Genomic DNA, 21,388 nt, shown 5'->3' with positions numbered 1-21,388 from the left:
AGGGGTTGCTAGAAGAATGATGCAGGACCTGGAGACCTTGCTGTTATTGAACTATGAAAAGGAAAAAGAAAAGAAATGTTGAAAAAGAAATATTGCAAAGGTCCAGATAAAATCCAGACCTCAAAATCATTGAAATGCTATTACAGAACCTTAAGAGAACAGTGCATAAAAACAGTCATAAATCTACCTAAATGAAACAATAAACTTTTGGTTTATTGTTTATCAGAAAGTGATGGCATTGTAGAAGCTGTTCTATGATTCCTTTTACTTTAAAATATGTAAAACTTTAAGACTAGATTTTGTTTATTAAGCTCTGATATAAAAAACCCTCACCAGACTTGGAAGATGAAGTACTTTCTTCTTCCCATGCCTGCACTAATCCATCTTTAATACCTCAACTCCTTGTAGCTTCCATGTACAGGCAACTTCCATCTCAGACATGTTTTATTTCTAAAAGTTTATAAAACTTTTGGTTGCTATTTTAACATGTAACAGTTCACATATTATTAGTGCATATTTGGACCATGTGTTAAAAACTTTATCCAATTTCATGTAGAAACTAAATGTAGGAACCTTGATAGGGCTGCTTAAACAGAACAGAGCCGTCCGTTTCTTCTAAGTTAAACATTTAAATGCATTTTATTTATTGCATTGAACAAAACGCTTGTAAAGATTGTACTTCCTGTGATCGTTTCCGAGTTTGTAGAGCCCACAAGGGAGTGCACCTCTCATACTACTATCATAAGGACTGCAGGGGGTGCTAAATCGCACCAACAGTTTTCGACTTCTTGAATGGGACACAAATTATTTTTAGCCATTTTGACGTTTATAGCAATGAAGATTCCTTACGTTTTAAATTCTCCCAAATAAGTACATTTACCAAAAAGGAACACAGACGCCTTCTTACTTAAATTGAGTATTAGGACATAGTAATACAGCACAGTAGGCCTACAGCATTCCTGTGTTGAATCTGCCCTGTGATCAAGTAGAGCCGTGGGAGTGGAAGACGCACCCAAACGGTAGTTTATGGGTAGCCGACTCTCCATTCATGGCAGCAAAGAATATGGAGGTTTTCCCTTTTGGAACAAACCACAGTGGAAACGATCTTATTCAGGACAACAAACTGCAAAGTTTTCCATCCATTGTCTGATGCATTTCAACTGTTAACGTCTAGAAGGGAACCAAAAGCAAAAAAAAAAAAAAAGAAAAGACAGGATTAGCTTGCTACATTTTAGCAACTTTAAATCAAAACTAACATTTACAGTATGGTTTATTTAAAACAAGGTAATTAAAAAGTGTAAATGCATGTCCTGTTTTCTACAAGAGATTAAAATCTTAAAACCTTATCCAGATTAATATGTTTAGCCAAACTGAACTTTTAGGTGACCATGCTTAAATGCTGAGCTTGCAGATGACTTTGAAACATGTCATGAGTCATGGCGGAACACTGAAGATTACTATATATTCAAGTAAGGAAAACAAAGGACAAGTTGAACCTTTTAAATTGTTTATTTTACTTAAATGAAATTATGCATTACCCCCAAATAACAGTTACGCTCAAGTGTTTAGTATGAAAACTCCAAAGACAGACAAAGCTAACCCGCCAACAACAACCGTTTACTTCTCCAGACTACCCTTTGACCAACTTTATGCAAGAACTGGAAAAAAAAACTTATTTTCAAAAACTTTTCATTATATAAAAAGTGGGATTTTTTTATACTTACTGAGGTGCTCATACAAAAACAGCAACAGTACAAGCTTGTGCTCTTGTTCTTTTAATTTTCTATACCTCGTAATGGATACATAGACATACAAAAGCAGCCCCCCCAACAAAAGAAAAAAAAAAAAGACAGTAGAAGGTTGATAACAGTTTATGGAATGTAACCTGTGTAAAAATCTGGCCCTTCATCACCAGCTCTCCCCCATTATGTCATCATTGTGTCTGCCTTTGCTGTATTTCCTCCTCCTGCCGAGTCAGGTACAAGTGGGCAGGTTGGTATTGAGCAACCACTAACTGATCATCAAAAGATGTTGCTGCGTACAAACAGCACCTTTAATATTTAGGACACACGCAGTAATTCTTTTTTTTTGTGGCTTTTAAAACTGCTTGCTGCACGTTTCACGACTGGAAAACCCCAAAAAATGCTTAGACCCTGGAACAAGGTCAGCAGGCAACCCAACCCCAAAACATGCATGAACCCTCCCATCACACTTTAAAGCCCCAACCTGTTTATCTGCACTTACTGCAGAACAAACAGCAAACCAAAAAGAGAGGGATGACCTAGATAGAGAAACAAAGGATCAAACTGGATGTCATGAATGAGGTGGTCGAGTGCTGATCACAATAAAGAGGACTTTGGATGATGTCAGGCAGACGAGGATGACTTTGAGGGTGAGGCTCATTCTTTGGGCTCCTCTGATTCCTCTCCCTCGACTGCGTTGTCAGAAGTCCAAAGCTGAGGAAGGAGACGGTGATCAAACTTTTGAATCGCTCAACTCTTTGCTTTGCTCATCCAATTTTCTCCAATCCCCAAAAAATTTTATTACGCAAAATAAAATAAAAAAATAAATAAATAGAAATAAAAAAGGGAAACTTACTGTCAAGTTGTCTCTCAATAGCTGCATGATTAGTGTACTGTCTTTGTACGATTCTTCACTCAGTGTGTCAAGCTCTGCGATGGCATCGTCGAAAGCCTGGAGGAAATAAAGTCAATTTTTAAAGGTACGATAAGAAGATGCAATTTGTCTTTCATGTCTGCCTATTCAGAAGGTCCATCCATTCATCAGTCACCCAGATCTCACTGTAGGGGAACATATATAAACTTTATGTTCCTGGGAACAATTTGAGATGCCTCAAGAAAAAGCTGGAGAATATTTCCGGAGAGAGGGATGTCTGGGTTCCACTCCATCACATTTGAAAATGAAAGGATAAGTGTGTGTTTGTTGGTGAGCTGCAATTAATTGCATTGAATACAAAGCATCTGCATTCTTGAGTACTGAATTACCTGCTTGGCTAGCTTGCAAGCCTCTTCAGGGGAGTTGAGGATCTCGTAGAAGAACACAGAGAAATTAAGGGCTAGTCCGAGGCGTATGGGGTGCGTCGGCTGCATCTCTGCTTTGCTGATGTCAAAGGCCTGTTGGTAAGCCTTCTGTGAATCTTTGATGATGCCTGAAATAATAATGACAAAAAAACATTATGAGAAAACAGAATCATCTGAGCACAGGACCTAATTTTAAGCATTTTATAATGCAATAGGATAATTGGACATACACTAATTTGAGTATACTAAGTTTAAGTTCTAGTCATCGAGTTTAAACTTGATTATTTTGACTTATTTTCAGAGGCAATTTTTAAAGCTTTCAAACACTGCCTCTCTAATACTATCCTATATATAACGGTGTGACATTTATTTAGTAATTTATAAGACATGTTAGCATAAAGGAATATAAAGCAAACAAAAAAAAGTTCTGTAACAACACTGGAGAAGATTTGGAGGATTTATCCTATCTTTTCTGTTTTAAACATATGAGGATCAGGTTTTCACATACATCATTTAAATTAAAGGCTTCAAGTTTTAGCAAACAGGATTGCACATGCTGCAACAAAGTAGCTTTTAGTGTCTATTGCACAGTGCCATGTTCGGCTGCTTATTTTACTCGTTTACTTTTTGGTCCAATACTGTATGAACCTTTTATGAACTACCCAGAACAGATCAATTTCTAAGTGACGTGTTGCTTCTGTAATGTAAAGTGCTTTGACTTCCTGTCTATGACCCCGCTACTTTGATGCTTCGTTCCATGATGCAGTTTGAACTAAAAACAGTTGAATGTTGCAGAATATCGATAAAGGCGCATCAAAAAGTGCAATTACTTAATTACAGTAATTGCACGACATCATCACCAGGGTAAACAAACTGTAGGAGTATTTACCCTGGAAATTGTTCTAGAAGGGTTTAGTGAAATAAAAGAAGAAGAAAAAAAGGTCATTGTGGTGACAAAAGTGAACTAGATTGTTTTAACACCATTTCAGTCTTGGCACTGGAGCGCATCTTCTATGAGACCAAAGAACAGGAAGTCACAAGTGAAAATTAAACTGCTTAAAAGAGAACCAATGACAATCACTTGCTGTTTAGGCACATCGAGACATCAATTGGATGTGGTGTGCAATAAGTTTCAATTTCAATTTTGTCATAAAAATAGAAAAAAGTGAAGAACTTTAAAAGAAAGGACTGCTATGAATGACAGTAGTCTCACTGTGACACATCAGCAATGTTGCATATAGCAGAAGTGAACAGAGGCGTACCGTCTTTCTCGTCTCCTGTCGCCACCTCAGCCAAGTAGCGGAAGTAGTCTCCTTTCATTTTCAAATAAAATACTTTGCTCTCTGCTGCCTCTGCTTTGGGGATGAGGAACTTGTCCAAAAGAACCTGTGAAAGCAAAACAAAAAAAAGTTGTTTTATTTTTTCAAGTTTGTATTCATCTACCTTCTACATTTTACATCCACTTGTTCCCCCAAAACACACAGTTGTTGTTCAACCTGAGCAAGAACACAGATTTTCCAATCCACAGGTTTCAGACATAAATCGGTGGTAGAAATAAGCTGGGCATGTCTAATTAACCTCCAGGCTTGAAAAAATTGGCCAGGCTACATCACAGATGCTTCAGGGACCACAGAGGGGGATGGACCTATGTGGATGTGATAGCATGATAGCATATGGGTGGGGTGCATTGGGGGAGAGGAGTGATCTGAAGAGATAAAGGGACACTAGGAGTATGGATGGAAGCTGGTGTGACTAGGGAGAGGAAGCAGGCAGCTGAACTGATGAGGAAGTAGGTCACATAGACACCAGCTTGGCTCTCTGTGACACAAGCATGCACTGCTTGATAATCTGCTCTGGTTGCTAACCTGAGCGCTAGCTGAAGGAAAGCCAGCCATCTCATTGTGAGCAATGGTAACCTGCTGCTAGAACTCTTGATTATGAAACTTATGACATGATAGCATAAATCTATGGATTCTCCTGTTGGAGAGAAGCAAAACACCTTTATTAATGATCCTACAAAATAAATTACAATGTGGGATCGCCGCTCAAATCCAAATCGACTGGAAGACAATGGGCTGTTTTTAAAGTTCTCAAGACCCTCTTTGAATACAGCTCATTTGCATATTAAAAGGATAAAGGGATAAACAAGGCTAATGAGAGCATGCATTTGCTGAATGCTCTTAAACCAATGTGAAAGATAGGGGACGCCCTGTGGGATGTGAATGTAGAACTAGGCCACTGGCAAGGGCACAGCTAAAATCAGGATATCACTATGGCGGTACAGAGCAGAAGAAAATTACACTGAAATAGGGATGGTGTTTCTGCACAATTTAAAAACAAAAAAACCTTTTATAGGGAAGTAGGAGTTTAAACATACAAAGGTCTCGCATGGCTTTTTGGGGTCAACGGAAAATCCAATTCATGTCATTTAGAATAGAAAAACGTGTGCAAGCCAGTGGTTTATTGATCTGTGAGAGCAGAATGGGACAGCAGTGCAGCATAGTGAGCATTAGATTCCACAAGCCCTGCTAATAAAATTGTAGCTAAAACTTAAACATATCTCTAAATAGCACATCAGGTAGGGGAAAAACTGCTTTTATTCCCATTTACCTCACAATAAAACCGACAGTTGCATAAAATATTACATGTAAGCATTTCATTCATGCAGTATAATGGATTTAAAACTAAAATGGAAACGCATGAGACCATAAATGGGTTATTATCCAACAGTGGCTGAAAAGAAATGACATGTTTCTGTTAGACTAGTAATTATCGTAGGTTTAATTACATAAAGCTTTGTTCTTGTCTATTAAAAAACAAGGTGATGTATTTTGATAAGATAAAAAAAAATCTCAAAAATATTTCCATGTGTAAAGCTTATTCAAAATATTTTAAAACATTGCTGTTGCATTCAGGAACAGTAGGGGGAGCCCAGCAAGACAAAAAGCTGCCACACCCTCTATGTTGACTTAAAGCAGCATTATAATAGTGCTGTTACTACTGCTGAATAGACTCTAAGGGTGGGAACAATATAAAAGGTAGATGGTTAAATACATACTTCATCATATTTTATGATTTTAAAACATTTTCTCCTGTTAAAATCAAAACATAAATAAAGTCCTTTAGTTTTGACTGGACAAAACCTAAACTCAACTCTTCTTCCTCTATCAATACAATCCGTTTCTTTTACCCTCCATAAGGCTCGAAGTGATGCACAATACTGGAGGGTCAGCTTCGGTCATTATAGGATTAAGACTTTGAGTCATCGCTGGGCAGATAACATGCTGAGGCCCTGCGCAACAATGAAGAGGTTTATACAGGTACAAAATTATAAACACTAATTTAACAAATAAAGTGGCCTTAAGGTGATTGGAATTTAACAAGTAGTAAAACTGATTCAACCAAAACTAAGTATAAAATGGTAAGTTATCTAAACACTTTGTGGTATAACACTTCCTCATGCCAACCACTACAGGTAACTGATTAACTATTCTATAGCATGTTACACATCCTCACGTCAACTGACAAAAAAAATAATGAAAAATATATATATATAGATAGGTAAATCATTAAAAATAAACTTTAAAGCTTCTGCTTTGTTACAACAGTAGTACATACAACTGCAGGAGAGATGACTCACTTTGAGCATTAGTATTGTTAAGTCGAGCCTTCTTAATAGACTTACACATCTATTACATCACATAGAGCAGAGGAAGCTAGGTAAGACCAGGACCAAAAATATTAAACATGTTTACAGATCAGCTTTTTCAGAAAACAATTTGGTCTTGTTAATAAACCAGGCTTGAATTATAATATTCAGATGACCAACTCTTTCTGTAATTGGCTCTTTGAAATCCTTATTTAATAGACCTAATATGAAAGTGATCAAATTTAAAAATTAAACCCAACGACAAACTTAATATACATGCATGTTGCTCTGTTTTTAAAGGAAGAAACAGGACTATTTGTGTCCTCATACAGAAACCAACAAAAGGGAGGCAATAAAGAATAAGAGACGGATCCAAACTCACCAGAACGTCATTGCAGATTTCTTTCAGCTCTCCCTCGATTTTCTCCCGGTACTCTTTGACCTTGGCTTGTCTGCCCTCGCTGGCATCTGCTTTCTGCTCGATGCTGGACACCACGCGCCAAGACGAGCGCCGGGCGCCCACCACGTTTTTGTAGGCCACCGACAGCAGGTTGCGCTCCTCGTTCGTCAGCTCCTCGCCCTCCTCCGTCACCGATTTCATGGCGGCGGCCATGTCGTCGTAGCGCTCGGCCTGCTCAGCCAGCTTGGCCTTTTGTACCAGTTCCTTCTGAGGTGATTCACTCATGGCTGCTCACTGCAGGGGCAGGGAGCAAAAGACAAAGAAGTCACGCAGAGGTAAATTAAAAATTAAATAGACAGCTGGAGAAACTGTAACGCTGCAGTGCAGCACCGCTAACTGCCCTTCATTAAGACATTCTGCACTGACAGCATGGACCCTAATGAATGCCATCCATCATTCTTATTAAAAATAACTTTTAAAAGTGCAATTATTGAGCTAGCATCAGCATGTCTATTAAGCAGCTCACTAATGGTTGGCTACCGGAGCAAATACCCTGACTAATTATTACCAAGCTAACATTAGAGAATAGAGAAAAACTGCTAAAATAATTTATTTTTTTTTTACAAGAAATGACCAGCAAGGTTTTAATTAAGATTTATTTCATAATGATGACCCATCGCAAAATGCTAAGAAAAAATAAATTGGGTGGAAAAATGGATGCCAAAAATAAAATCCATCCAGATTTAGTTTCACACAAAGTTCTGTCTAAACCATTATTAAGTGGTAAGTTTCCTGGTGTTCCAAACAGAGGGAAACTTGTTAAATACCTCAACTATGTGGGCAAGGAGTGTAAAGGTTTGAACACGAACAGACTGGCAGTGTACGTGTGACGACTGGCATTTTCTTGGCTATGGTAAAAAATTAAAAAAAAATAATGAGCTATTAGGCTATTATGTAGCTGCCATTGTGGTTCCAGTCACTGGATTTATGCTTTTGCAACCTGACGATGACTATTTCTCTTTTAATGAGGCAAACTGCTATCAAGGCAGATTTGAGAGGAAATACATTTACCAAAAAAATAAATAAATAAAAAATACACCCATAAATTTGCTCAATAATGTTTGATTTTCTAACTGTTAGAAGGTTAGGGCAAATTTAAAAGCATGATTGATTTTGTTGCGAACAGAATTCTTGAAAAGAAAAAAGAAACTGATAATTATATTTATATACTAAAATATGACCGCTGTGATAATTACGTCTTTGATGTCAATAATGGACTTTAAGATATCTGCTAATGGGTTCTACTACATTTTTTAAAAAACACTAAAATGTACTAATTACTAAATATATTAAGTAATGAAAGGGTAAAGTAGTTAAATATATTTGTTCAATGATCTGTGGTAATACCTAAAAATCTGTAGAATTATGGCATTTTTGTGCTAAATATTTTCTTTGGGTTAACAGGGGAATTCACTACAGGGTGGTAATTTTATGGATATTTGACCTAGAGGATGATCTTTGTATCATTCTAAAAGCCAATTCACGAACTTTCGCCTTTAAGCTCGTTTTGTCAGCCACTCCTTATTAAAATGTTGCTAATCCACCCACATTCGCAACAAATGAGCGTTAAAGACAAAAAAAAAAAGAATAACCTAAAAGAAATAATGTTGCAATCACAGTAGTGTCACTCCATTCAGTAAGGCTTTTCTAGCCTTCAGCGTTAATGTGGCCCCCTCCTTTTCTCTCATTCACACTCACCACACCCATCCCTGTACCTGTAGCTTGTCCGACAAGCGGAAGCTAAAACACGAAAAGTTCGTTTGAAGATTTTGTTAGGACGACACGTTCTGGCAGATATTAAAGCAAATGTGCAACTGGTGAAGAGGATAGCATATTCCCTCTACAGAAACAGCCCCGTTAAAAAGTGCACCGGGCTACAGGCTAGGCCCTCGTGACCGACGACTTTCTACTATGGCGCCAACTATTTCCTGAAAAAGACGCTTTCCAAGTTAGACAGCTTTTCCAAACGTAATAAAGGTGAAATTAACACCGTTTTGTAGCAAACTGAACATAACATTTAATGTGGCCTGGCAAAATGCCCACTTGGAAATGTTACGTTTACTTAACTCGTTTGGTTTTTTTTTTTAGTACCTAAAAATAATCACTTGGGGGAGAAAAAACGGAAATTACTTTGTCACAAACGAAGGGGTGTAGCAATGTAAATTGACCATATTTGCAAGATGCCATATAGATATCGGCTCTAGCTAATAGTTCACTGGGACAATGCCATTTCCAGCAAGCCCTCATTTGCCTCATCGGTTATCTACGGCACAGTTTCAGGTAACATGTTTAACATTTGTATCAAGCAGGATTTCAGCCTACTCTCAACTGACACGCCTTTCTATTTTCAGTTAGAAAATCAGCCATTAGACACATCCCGAACTGAAACGTTAGCTAAGCTAGCCTTTGTTCTGTAGTTTGATGAGCGTCCCCGCTACACCCAGTCCTGCCAGTAACCCGTAGACAATGGGCTTCTTCGACCGCCAGTTATTTATTTACACTCATTAATAAAAAAAAAAAGTACATATAAAATATATCAAACCGAAGACATTTTTTCTAAAGCCACCATTGTTTCATACCTGAATATTAGTAGATGTCGGCGTACCAAGGTGCAGCTGATTCTCTCAGCCTGTCCGAATGAGTGCAGTCAACGGGGTTTCCTCCCAATCACACCGGTCCAAGACACGGCCAGAGTAGCGCCGAGGCAAATGAGGACTGACGTCAAACGTTACCAGGGTGACCAAACGTGACGGTTTGTGGGAGTTGTAGTTGTTTTTTACATCCCCTGTTAGCTTTATTTTAAAAACAGTTTGGAAATAATTTATCACTATAGCATAATTTGCTGTGATTCTGTATAATCACGTTGAAACACGGAAAACTGTACTCTCCCTATTGCGGTTTTCTTGCAACAAGAAAACTGAAACCTATTACTTTTTAACCCCTTCAACGTTGTAAATCACATTCTCTGAATCAGAACTTTGGAGCAGGAAAATAAATAGACCTAGCAGACACAGAAACTAATAGAATATCTTAAGTAGTAAGTAGTTATGATAATCATCTAAAAAGTGTGTTTTTGAAAACACCAGGTATTTGCTCAAGACGCAGAGGGCACCACAAACTGGAACACAAGACACAGCTATGGTACTTTCCTAATAGAAATTACTATTTTTGCATTCTGGTTGGTTTCCAAAGGGAGAGAGTGAAGCTATTTTTGCCGTGTCACATGATTTCCCCTTGAGCAAAGATTTCAAGCTTGTAACCTATTTAAGGACGGATCAGATAATATTGGCTGCAATGTGCAGAGACAGGAGCAAAAGAAGAGGAAGAAAATAAGGAGGAAAATACATGTCTACTGTCTAAATAAACTGTGGTCAGGGAAGGGTGAAACTCCAACCCATAGGGACTCCACTATAAAAGCTTTAGAAACCAGTTAGGTGGGTTTTACTGTCCGTGAGCCATGTCTTGTATGCACATGCACAGACACACACAGAGAAGCAGCTTCTGCACACTGGAACAATGGCTAAGTGTTGAACACAAATCTTTCTGTAATGGCAACAGTTCTCATGTTAGTTTCAGTTGAAAACACTAAAGTGGAGAGGATTAGCACATAGAATACAGTAAAAATGACTAAGGAAATTAACACAGGAAAAAAAAAAGAAATGTCTTACATAATCAAAGTAATTATAGTTAGTTTTTTTAATTATTATTTTTACTAAGTCTCAAAATTTTCCTATATTTTGAAAGGGTGAAGCCAATAAAGCATTAATATCTGTGAGAAGAACTAAAACTACAGAGGCAGTCTGAAATAATAGGAAATAATCCATAAATGGAGAGTCCTGGGTGTATAATTTCCTATATTATGAAAGCCATATGTTGTGTCTTTTTAGCTCTCTTGTGTAACATTCATAGTCACATTTCACTGAAGTGATATTGAAAAACTGTCTAACAATAGTATAATTATTGGTTGCACTGTGCACACCATCTATTTCTCGACACACTGATGCAGTTATTAAACTTTTCTCTTGTGTGAAACCAGGAGGACAAACTGACCAATTCTTCCTGATCTGCAATTTTGCATTATTCCCTGTTATTTCAACTCTTAGCATTGTCATCTGTTCTTCAGTCTTCACAAACATTCTTTTTAGCTCTGACATCTTTCTGATTGTTATGTCCTTTTTAGGTAAGTGCTGTGAATGTGACCCACCCTTTTGTAAAAGTGGCCAAAAGCCGATGACTAATTTCCAGGTGTTACATTCCTGGCCCGGGGAAGACATAACATGCTATGTGACTCTCAGCTCTCCCCACTCCCATGATGGGCCAGTTGCATGGTAGCTATTTAAGGAGGTGAATAATTTTCATGGTAGCTAAAAGTCCATAAAAGCATATTGTACAAATAACAGAGCTTTACATTAAGCCTGAAAGAAGTAAAGATTCAGTTCAGAATAGATATATTTAGAGAGAAAGACAGGTAAGTATGTCAGAAACATTTATTCTTCAAGGACATGACTGTAACTTTCCACTACCATCCCACATAGGTCTCTCTTTAACACACACAGAGCAAATACTGAATCCGAGTCAGTTGCGGTAAAGTGTGAGGAGAGAGTGACAGTGGTGTTGATTGGAATTTAAAAAGCGGCTCCTCTTTAGCCCCAGTGCACGCACACACACACACACATACAAACACACGCACACATACAAACACACACACACACACACACGCACACACACACACACAAATGGAGAGTTGAACTTACAGATCACTTCTGGAAACACTCAGAAAAGAGAAAACATTGGGACAATGGAGAGAGAGTCACTTTCTACGACGGAACTTTATTTCCACAATGCTAATCTTAATTGTCTCACTTAAAATAACTGGCCCATGACACTGCTGCATANATTGGTCCCCACAACGTAGTATATGTCAGGAAAATCGTCCCCACAAGGTATTACAAACAAACGCACAAACACACACACACTTCCGGAGGGGGAGAGATCTCTTACAAAAACACATTTCCAAAGGGGACAAGCAGATGGGCGACACCGAAACAAAACAAACTGGGTGGCCTCAGAGGCGCACCGACGTTTCTGAACAGCAGAAAAGCGACTCAGGTCTGGTTAGGATCAGGAGTGATGCAACCGCATGAGAAAAGGTCTTACGTAAACACTGGGAAACGCCCAGCATTCCTCTGAAAACAAGAAAGTGCATGACTGTATTACTGGAAACCCAGGAGACTCACACCTTACCAGTGCCACTCAGAAGTTTACATACAGTCATCATCTGGTAGGTAAACCTACCTCCATCATGTGAAAATCTCATTCATTTTGGTCTTCTGATGAGGTGGTGAACCGTTAATTTTTTTTTACTTTAGTGCTTTCCAGTTAGGGTTAGGGTAATACTTATAAAATAAACAATTTCACTGATTTTTAAAAGCAGAAATTGCGGGCATAGAGACTTTTTCTATTACACTTGGGGTAAAAAGATAAACATAATCTCTAATATTTAGAGTTAAAACCAAGTGTTAACATACATTTTATGACTTTTTTTCCCACAATGTTTGAAATTAAATCTGAGTAAACCTTTTTCTTTTCTGTTTTTTTTAACCAAAATTTATTTCACATAGTCAAAATAGAGATTTTTTTTTTTTTAGTATTATTATACACCAAGATAAAGTATAGACAGTGTGGAAATATTCCCTGTTATACTAAGGGTATGAAAGTGTTTTCATACCCTTAAAAAGAAGCAAAATACTCTGTGAAAAGGCTGACTGAGGCTGGTGAAAGAGCGATTGCACAGTGAAATGAGTTCTGTACCAAGATGGGCTGGAAGGCCGCTCAGAGAGGAAGAAGTCATTCTAGAAATTGCATAAAAATCTACATCATAGTTAGAAAACTCACATAGAGACAAAGACAATATTTAAAGACATGTCCTGGAACTCTTGAGGCGTTTGGCTGTAGTGACCATCCTTACATTTAGAAGAAAAAGAAACATTGGAAGCATGAGAACACCATCCCAACTGTGAGGCCAGGAAGTGGGAACATCCTGTTGTGAGGCTGTTTGGCTGCAGGATGGACTGGAGCGCTCTACTAAATAGATGATCAGTATCATGAGGAAGAAACATTATGTGGAAAGTTTGAAGGAATATCTCAGACAGGAACTTAAAGCTTCACCAAAAAGCTTGACCAAATGGGGTCTGGGAGGAATACTAAGTGTACCATCAACACTGCAAAAACACAAAATCTCACCAAGTATTTTTGTCTATTTTTTAGTGCAAGTATCTTAGTACTCTTGAAATAATGCAAAATTAACTAACAAGTAACTTTTCAGCAAGTTTTATGTCAATCATTTTTTTAATATTGATGAAAAAGTACAAATTCCACTGGCAGGTTATTTCACTTATAACATCACATTTCCCCCTATACTTTAAGTGAGATCATATGCTAATTGAATAATTACTTTTTCATCAATATCAAGGAATTATTGACTTAAAAGCTCATATCTTTGCTGAAAAGTCACTTATTAGTTAATTTTGTCATATTTCAAGTTTACAATATTTGCACTAGAAACTAGACCATAAATACTTGGTAAGATTTAATGTTTTTGCAGTGAAAGTAGTTAAAAGTCTTTAAGACAAGTGTTCATCACAGAACCCTGATGTCAGACTTATTGATTTACAACAATCATTCCTAAGAAGTTGGAAAGCTACAAATCTCCAAAGACGGATGCTGTGATCAAATGATGAGGATTTTCCTCCTGTGCAGCAGAACAGAGCTCTAGCTCCAAATGTTCAACTTATTCTGAACTTTTTGGAGTCCAAATGGGCATTCGTTTGTCTTTACAGCAGGTATTCAGTTAATTATTTTTTTTTTTAATATGATGTGCTCCTCGTATAAGCTATGAAATCAACCTTGCAGTTCAGGTAAATCTTAATTCCCTGAAACCTTGTCTAGAGAACTGGGAAAAAACACAACAAAAAAACAAAGAACTGTCTACAGAATTTATGACGTGGCTTGTCAGGATCACATAGTTTATTTTACAGACTGTGACAATGGCTTGTGACAGGAAACCATGGCTGATGACTAATGGCATTAGGTCATTATTTAAAAATCCCTAAAATCCCAATGACTGGTTTCAACAGTGAACAAGTCCTGACAAGCTAAAAAAATAGATATAAGATATCTCTTTTCTAATTAGAGATTAGAAATCTGAGAGCTCATATAGTGGAACATTTATGTATTTGTTCTAAATAAAATAACTATGTATAGTTTTTACATTCATACATACACTTATAAATGTAAGTATTATAGTACATTATCCTGACCTGGCAATTGCACAGGCTAAGAGTGAGCTGCAGGATTCCTCATCAGTGTGACAAGATTAATGTAAAATTAGTTTAAAATATGTAGTAAATACTAAATATTTCCATATTATATAGAAATAACCAGATTCACTTTCTTCCAGAATGTACATAATGTCATATTGAGTTAGAACATGTTCTGATGGGGCTTGCTTGTCAGATTAAAATGGCCTTCTGAACCTAATCTCATTATGTTATTCAAGCTTCAGTAAGCCCATATTTCTGAATGAAAATGCATTTCTTAAATTTCTGGTATATATTTTGTCTTTATTTGAGCAAATCAAAGAAAAATGCATCCTATTACAAATAGAATTGGTGCAAAATACAGTAAATTAGATTAAATACCACTCATTCTGTGTTATTTACAATATTAGGTGTGTGTTATTCAGCTGCATTTTTAAAAATATGTATTAGCTTTAGATTTTTTGTTAAAATTTTGTACAGACTTTTAATTACCTTACTTAAGCTATTCCATAAATCTACCCTGTGTAATGCACGTTTGTTTTGTTGTACTATAAACACTTTTTAAAAAAGGTTTTACCAGTAGTTAATTTTGTTTTGCTTTATATATCGTTTGTAATAGTTTTGAATTAAACTAAATCTCCAAATTTAGTATTTTAGATTTTAAAAACAGTGGATTCAAATAATCTCTGAAAATCAGAATAGTGGAGAATTCTAATTGCTCTTTTTTTGTAAACGGAAAACTATATCTAAACTGCTCTCAACTCCTTAGCTAACGTATGGTAGTGTAAGTGTGTATTATACAACGCACAAGGAGTTATAGACTAACAGGTATTTAGATTTCTCCATTGTAGAAAAGCTCCTGGCCATCTTGGATTGTGTGCTAGCAATATGAAGTTTCCAGCAGACTTCATGATTGAGTTATGATTCAAAATTTGTGCCCAGGTTTTCAATACAGATTCATAGCTATTCTAATATTAAATGTGTTTATTAGCATTAAACCCCATAAAGCATCAGTCTGAGTGTTTCATCAATGTTTCACTTAGTAATTCAAGTCAACAAAACAAGCTTTATTCTAATATTCTAATTTATCAAAAATAAATGTAAAAACATTCCATGAAAAATATATCATGGAAGATTTCTGCTTATACATGCAAGAATGCTAAAAACAAACACTGAAGATCTGATATAAAAGACCTTTATTAAAAGACTAAATATTACATTACGTTGACAAGATATGATTATTACAAAAGTAAAAACATGGCTGGTTGTCAGTCCAGACTTATAGCACAGTGATACGATGTTCAGTGGTTCAATACCAGAAGGTAAAAACCTGTTGGAGAAACTGTTCCTTTAAATAAATTAAATCTGTTTGTTGGTTATGATAGGAAGTTTGTACAAAAATAACCGAAGCTGACTTACAATGTAATGCAATTCAGACTTTTAATGCAGGTTCAGTCGGAACACTTCACCTCAATCGTGATTGGAGAACAAAGACTTGCACTTAAGAATGTCAGAAATGTGACTGTTAAGACCGTTTACACTGGAAAACTCTACAGTGATAAACTAAATTATTATCAAAACTACAGCTGTACACAAGGAGTTATGTGTATTTGTATGTCACAAATATTTTACCATGGTAACTTCTGGGAATTGGAGCAGCCCATTACCATCTTCTATACTCACTTCAAACTAAGTTTAAGTAAGAGATCCTTCATGAGGTCAAAGGATTTTCCTTTGGATAGAGTTTACTATGAATAAACTTTCACTCTCCTCTATTTACCTTTCACAGGAAGTAAGCTATGTACAATTCATGAAAATCTGAGGGGGAGGTGGAGGAACTTCAGTACCCGTGTAGCGCAGTGTCTTCAACATATTCTTCATATAGACAAAAATAACCAGCATGCTAGGCTCTGTTGAATCTTTCCAGGCAGGAACAATATCAGTGCAGCTTGGAAGTAAAAAGGAACAAACCACCGTTTTGACATTTATCTTTCCAAACACATTATGAACTCAAATATTCTGCAGAAATCGCTGGATTGAAATGTGGAGGGCAGATTGACCAAGCGGAGCCACTACCACTGGCTCACTGCTTTACAGCCTGCTCTGCAACAATGGGAGACCTGAGACGGTGCAGTAGTCACAAAGCACACAGACGAGCTGCTCTTGTAAATTTAGCATTGAAATGATCAAATACTGTTTACAACTCAACATGCAAGACTTTTTTTAGAAATGAGGCGAAATGGTTGGTTGTGCATCTTCCATCCTTTGGTAACAGGCCTGGATCAAATTTTGGCAGGTTAGGGCAAAGAAAAAAAATCCCCCCCCAAAAAACCATTGGGGGTAAAAAAAAAGAAGAAAAAAAAAGAGACGAACCACTAAGTACATACCATTTCTGCATAAAACACTCAAACCCAGATCAGCTGGAGAAACAGATATTTCTTCTGAAACACTCAATGTTGTGTGTCCAAAGTGGAGACAGAGTCTGTCCTGAATCAGCTTCAGCTGTCTCATTAGTGGAGGTGGGCGTGTTACGCCTCCACGCCGACCAACTCCGGGGGCATCGGAGACTTTGGATGTTTGCTTTCGAAGTGCTGCTTGAAGGTTTTAGGGTCAGGCATTTGCGTCTGATAAAAGAGAAAAAAAAAAGAAAAAGAAGAGAAACTGGAATATGAAAATAGAAGTTAACAACTGCAAGTACAGAAAAGATTCCTCCTACAAACAAGAGGACTGTATCTAGGCCTGTCACGATAACAAATTTTGCTGGACGATTAATTGTCTAAAAAAAATTATTGCGATAAACGATAATATTGCGTCAAGACCTTTTGACACTGATTTAATGGAAATGACTAAAAATACATGCAATTTCCTGATAGATACACCTTATTTTCAAAATAACACGTAACACTGGAACTGATAAACTAAATAAACAAAACAACCAAAAACAAAAATAAAATGGATTCTCAGTCTCCATTAACAAAAAAAAATGTACTTGAATAAAAACTAAACAATAAATAGTGCATTCAACCAAAAGAGTGCAGATTATGAAGTCTGTATTGCCCTTCAGTATTTAAATAGAAAAAACGGGCACATCCGACTACCTAATGCAATAGTTCACACTACATTTTTTGCCCGTTTTCTCCTTATGACAATCTTAGATCGTTGGTCGATCTAACCGATCATCCTGCAGTGTGTGGTGTGTTATGGTAAATCGTCGTGGCCACTCTGATCTAAATCAGGGGTTTTCCCCGACTGGGAGCTTAGCTGAATGTGACAGGGAGCCAATCAGAAAGCGTGGATTCTCCTCCTGCTTTCTGAGGGGAAATTATGGAGGGGAATCCCAAACAGCTGACACGGCCCAACCGGAAGTCCAGTGGACATCGGAGATGATATGTGGAAACAACATTAATATTTATTTATTTCGTGCAAAGAATATAGAAATGACAAAGGGAGGAGTTGGAGCCAAATTACTACCGAAGTTTTCAGCTGTTCTTCGTTAACGTGACATAAATGGGTTATAATGATTTTCATTCAGTCAGGACTTTATGCTGACTCTAGCCACATGCATAACAGGTAGATTCTAGTAAAGCATTGATTAATGCCTGATTGTAAAATTAGTTAACTGGACTTGCAGCCGTTATTTTGTGCCCATGTGGCTGGACACCACACGGCACGACGAACCCGATCGAACCGTTATACCTCGGATTTCTGTGGCTAATCTCAGGTTTTGAAAATAGGCCGACAGTCGGCCGACAACTCGTCTAGTGTGCGCTGGACATTAGACTAAGGAAATGAGGAAGGGAGGGTAAGTGGAGAGCACCGGAGTTGAGCCTTTTTTATTCAGTGCCATCAACAGAAAGAAAAAAAGGCAGGAAGAGACGATAAAGCCATAATTAAAATGAGGTCGATAGGTTTAATTTATCGTCTGATTAATTGATTTATCGTTTATCGCGACAGGCCTAACTGTATCAAATGCATACAGTAACAAGGAAATTAAAATATGTCAATCCTATCCAAATAATATAATGAATAATCAAACCAAACAGGCAGGAAGTCAATTTGAAAACGTCAACATGACTCAGCATTGTAGGAGTGACGTTTTTATTTTGTTTGGTTAGATTGTTGTCACATTAAGGAAGGAAATACCACAGTCTATCCAGTATCCATTTCAAATTAAAATTCTAAACAGGCAATTATTATTTTCACATTTTAGGTGCTGATTTAAAGCTTTGGACTAGAATTGCATATTACCTATTACTATTTATTTTTTTAAAATAAAGAAGGGTGCTTAATGGTTCTTTCTAGGGCTTCAATAATCTATTAATCCGATTAACCATCGATGAATCAATTATTGGAATAATGGTGAATTAATTTAGAAATCGATAAATTTTTAATGGGAGCATACAGACTCAAAAAAAGGTCAGTTGCTGAAAGAACAACACACTAACAGCAGTAATTAAACAAAAACTGTACAAAAACATAAAACATTTTGCATTCAAGACATACAAAATAAACATTGACAGTAAAAATGGTCTGCTTAAACTTCCTCAAGTGGGAATTTTAGCTTTAAATTCTGTAAAACAACGAGAAAAAAAACTTCTACTATGCACCTTTTCCTATACAATTATTAATTGGTTAGTCCAAAAATAAACAGATCAGTTGCACACTGTATTGATGTTCTGTCAAACAGAAAGGACCATTCACCATATTTCTCCCACAATTTTGCACTACTGTGTGACGACCGTTTATCATGTGAAATCCCAATTCAATAAAGCTTGTGATGCAACATGGCGTGGGTACAAACACTTCTGTAAACCATAGATGTTATGGTAATAATGCTAAGCATGGAGTGCATTTTTTAATAACTGAGACTCTCCTGTTGTCTTTTTAAAAGCAATTTACACACAAAAGCATAGCATGTGCCCAGATTGATGCATATAATTTACATACCCGGCATACACTGCAGGTGTATACCAAGGCAGCTTTGGCTGCTGCCTTCTGGTCATGACCTTTGCTCTTTTTTATTTCCGCCTGCTTTTTGGCATTTTTCTGCTGAGACTGAAACTTCTGGTGCCCACGGGCCATATCTGACGTTACACCTGAAGGAATCAGACAGGAGATAGAAAATGGCAATGTGTGAGGGAGGATGGCTGGAGAAGGTGGTGGAAAAACAAACTATGAAAGCAGAAAATGCCTTTAAAAAACCCTCCAATAATGTTGATGTGTTTTAAAATGTTCAGAGCAACATTAGGTGTGAAATATCTCTCAAAACTGGGTTAATTGTCTCTTTTTAGGTCACAAGCAAAAAGCAATTAACTTGGAAATGTCCCTAAAGAAAATTAAACAGCAGACGTCTATAAATTTACCGGAACTGGGTCAGGTTTAGTGGCTGTATGAACCCTGCTGCAGAGGTGAAACGATAAATGTATATACTTTTACTATCAGCAGTCAAAACAACATCAGAGTAATTCTAAGCCTGTACAGTACGTGCCGTGGACGGAATGACGTAAGGCTAGCATTGTAGCTTAACCGCTCATTGCAAGCGTTGAGTTAAAAGCAGTTATAAACGGTAACACTGACAGAGACGGTGGAAAACACATATCACATTTTGGTAAATATACAAAAGGACATAAATGAAACCCTAATGTCATTTTAAACTAGCTCAAACATGCACATTTTATCAGCCTGTTGTAATTTCATACTAGCAGGAGTAATACGTAGAAATATACAAAATATGCTAAATGTCGTTTTTAACTTACGTAAACACAGCATCTGTAAATGGCTTACCAATAAAAAAAATTGTATTATTCACAACTGCCACAAAAATGAAATGTAACAAACGCCAGCTTCCTCTGAACCATCCGTCGATTTCGAACGGTTTGCATACAAAATGCTCTAATGCGCATGCCTACTGTGCTGCCTTCAGGGTCGTCCCTAAGCGTCGGGAAGAAAATCGAGTTTCAGGTTTCAGTTTTGTACTGATATGGATATAGTGGATTTTTTTTATTGACAACACATTAACGTAAAATCACTACTGAAAAAAAATTAAAAGCGGAATCAAGAATTTTATGCAAAACAATAAATAACATCAAATTTACTCAGCTCATATATATATAAACACGTCCGACCTAATCGTGTAAGATTAAATGCTCGCCACTAGATGTCAGGATACAGCCTAAAAACCCACTTTACAGGACGAACGGTATTTGCAGAATTTATTGACTAATGAGATTACACTAGTAGCATATTTGAGATTTGTATGAAGATATTTAAAGCAAATGTAATTCTTCTTGTCATTTCATTGCACATGAAATAGCAGAAATATACCACAAAACGAGACAGATTCTCTGGGATTTATCAAAATAGAATTGAAAACAAAAGCAGATAAAAGGACAAATCTAATATATAAAACAAGTAAGGTAGTGGAAAGAAGAGTAAAAGGACATAAACTCTAACAGTTCAGCATTTTCACAGCAAGCTGATTCTTCCTGGTTCTGCTTTTAATGTTGCAATAATGTTTGACTGACAGCAGTGTTTCAAATAAATCATGACGAGTGTGTGCAGTCTCTGCCGATGATCATGCAGTGGCTCTGGAACAGATCCTAGGGACTGGGGATCTTCTCAGTTCCCCTCACCATCCTCTGCAGGGCCCCTGTCTGTATAATTTGTAAATATATATGCAATGTTACAGTGACATGAAAGTTTTCATATTGTCCCTAAAGGGGTCAGGAGGGCTGCTGGTGTCTAGCTCCAGCAAATGTTTTGGGCAAGAGGCAGGGTACACCCTGGACAGGTCACCAGTCTGTTGCAGGGCAACACAGAGACAGACAGGACAAACAACAATGCACACACACAACTAGGGACAATTGGAAAGGCCAATTAACCTGATAGTCATATTTTTTACACTGTGGGAGGAAGCCAG

At 37.1% G+C, this 21,388-nt stretch overlaps 2 protein-coding genes across 3 annotated transcripts; both read right to left on the bottom strand.

The window, feature by feature from the left end:
* Nucleotides 1-1,493: 1,493 nt before the first annotated feature.
* Nucleotides 1,494-9,852, bottom strand: LOC103136981 (14-3-3 protein zeta/delta). The gene is made up of 6 exons (XM_007550470.2): nucleotides 9,730-9,852; nucleotides 7,073-7,384; nucleotides 4,304-4,427; nucleotides 3,006-3,169; nucleotides 2,599-2,694; nucleotides 1,494-2,456 (listed from the first exon to the last, which is right to left on the bottom strand). Exons 2-6 carry the CDS (start codon nucleotides 7,373-7,375, stop codon nucleotides 2,400-2,402), a joined length of 744 nt encoding a protein of 247 aa, XP_007550532.1. The 5' UTR covers nucleotides 7,376-7,384; nucleotides 9,730-9,852; the 3' UTR covers nucleotides 1,494-2,399.
* Nucleotides 9,853-15,648: 5,796 nt separating this feature from the next.
* Nucleotides 15,649-20,389, bottom strand: LOC103136980 (zinc finger protein 706). 2 transcript variants are annotated; one of them, XM_007550467.2, is made up of 3 exons: nucleotides 20,226-20,389; nucleotides 19,417-19,565; nucleotides 15,649-17,093 (listed from the first exon to the last, which is right to left on the bottom strand). In XM_007550467.2, exons 1-3 carry the CDS (start codon nucleotides 20,236-20,238, stop codon nucleotides 16,998-17,000), a joined length of 258 nt encoding a protein of 85 aa, XP_007550529.1. In that variant the 5' UTR covers nucleotides 20,239-20,389; the 3' UTR covers nucleotides 15,649-16,997. The 2 variants fall into 2 exon arrangements, with proteins under 2 accessions (XP_007550529.1, XP_007550531.1); XM_007550469.2 differs by having other exon boundaries at nucleotides 20,254-20,388.
* Nucleotides 20,390-21,388: the final 999 nt, after the last annotated feature.

This window comes from Poecilia formosa, unplaced genomic scaffold, assembly GCF_000485575.1.
Source record: "Poecilia formosa unplaced genomic scaffold, Poecilia_formosa-5.1.2 Scaffold36, whole genome shotgun sequence".
NCBI classification, from domain to species: domain Eukaryota; kingdom Metazoa; phylum Chordata; class Actinopteri; order Cyprinodontiformes; family Poeciliidae; genus Poecilia; species Poecilia formosa.
Note: the sequence above shows the minus strand (reverse complement) of the source record. Positions and strands in the feature narration are given on the sequence as shown.

Bases quoted from the DNA above. Each gene is read 5' to 3' on its own strand.
- LOC103136981 (XM_007550470.2), bottom strand. From the start codon at position 7,375: ATGAGTGAATCACCTCAGAAGGAACTGGTACAAAAGGCCAAGCTGGCT. The intron at 3,170-4,303 runs GTACGCCTCTGT...TTATTATTTCAG, and splicing joins GACAGGAGACGAGAAAGACG to GCATCATCAAAGATTCACAG. The intron at 2,457-2,598 runs GTAAGTTTCCCT...CTCCTTCCTCAG, and splicing joins TATTGAGAGACAACTTGACA to CTTTGGACTTCTGACAACGC.
- LOC103136980 (XM_007550467.2), bottom strand. The intron at 17,094-19,416 runs GTATGTAAATTA...CTCTTTTATCAG, and splicing joins ACACCTGCAGTGTATGCCGG to ACGCAAATGCCTGACCCTAA.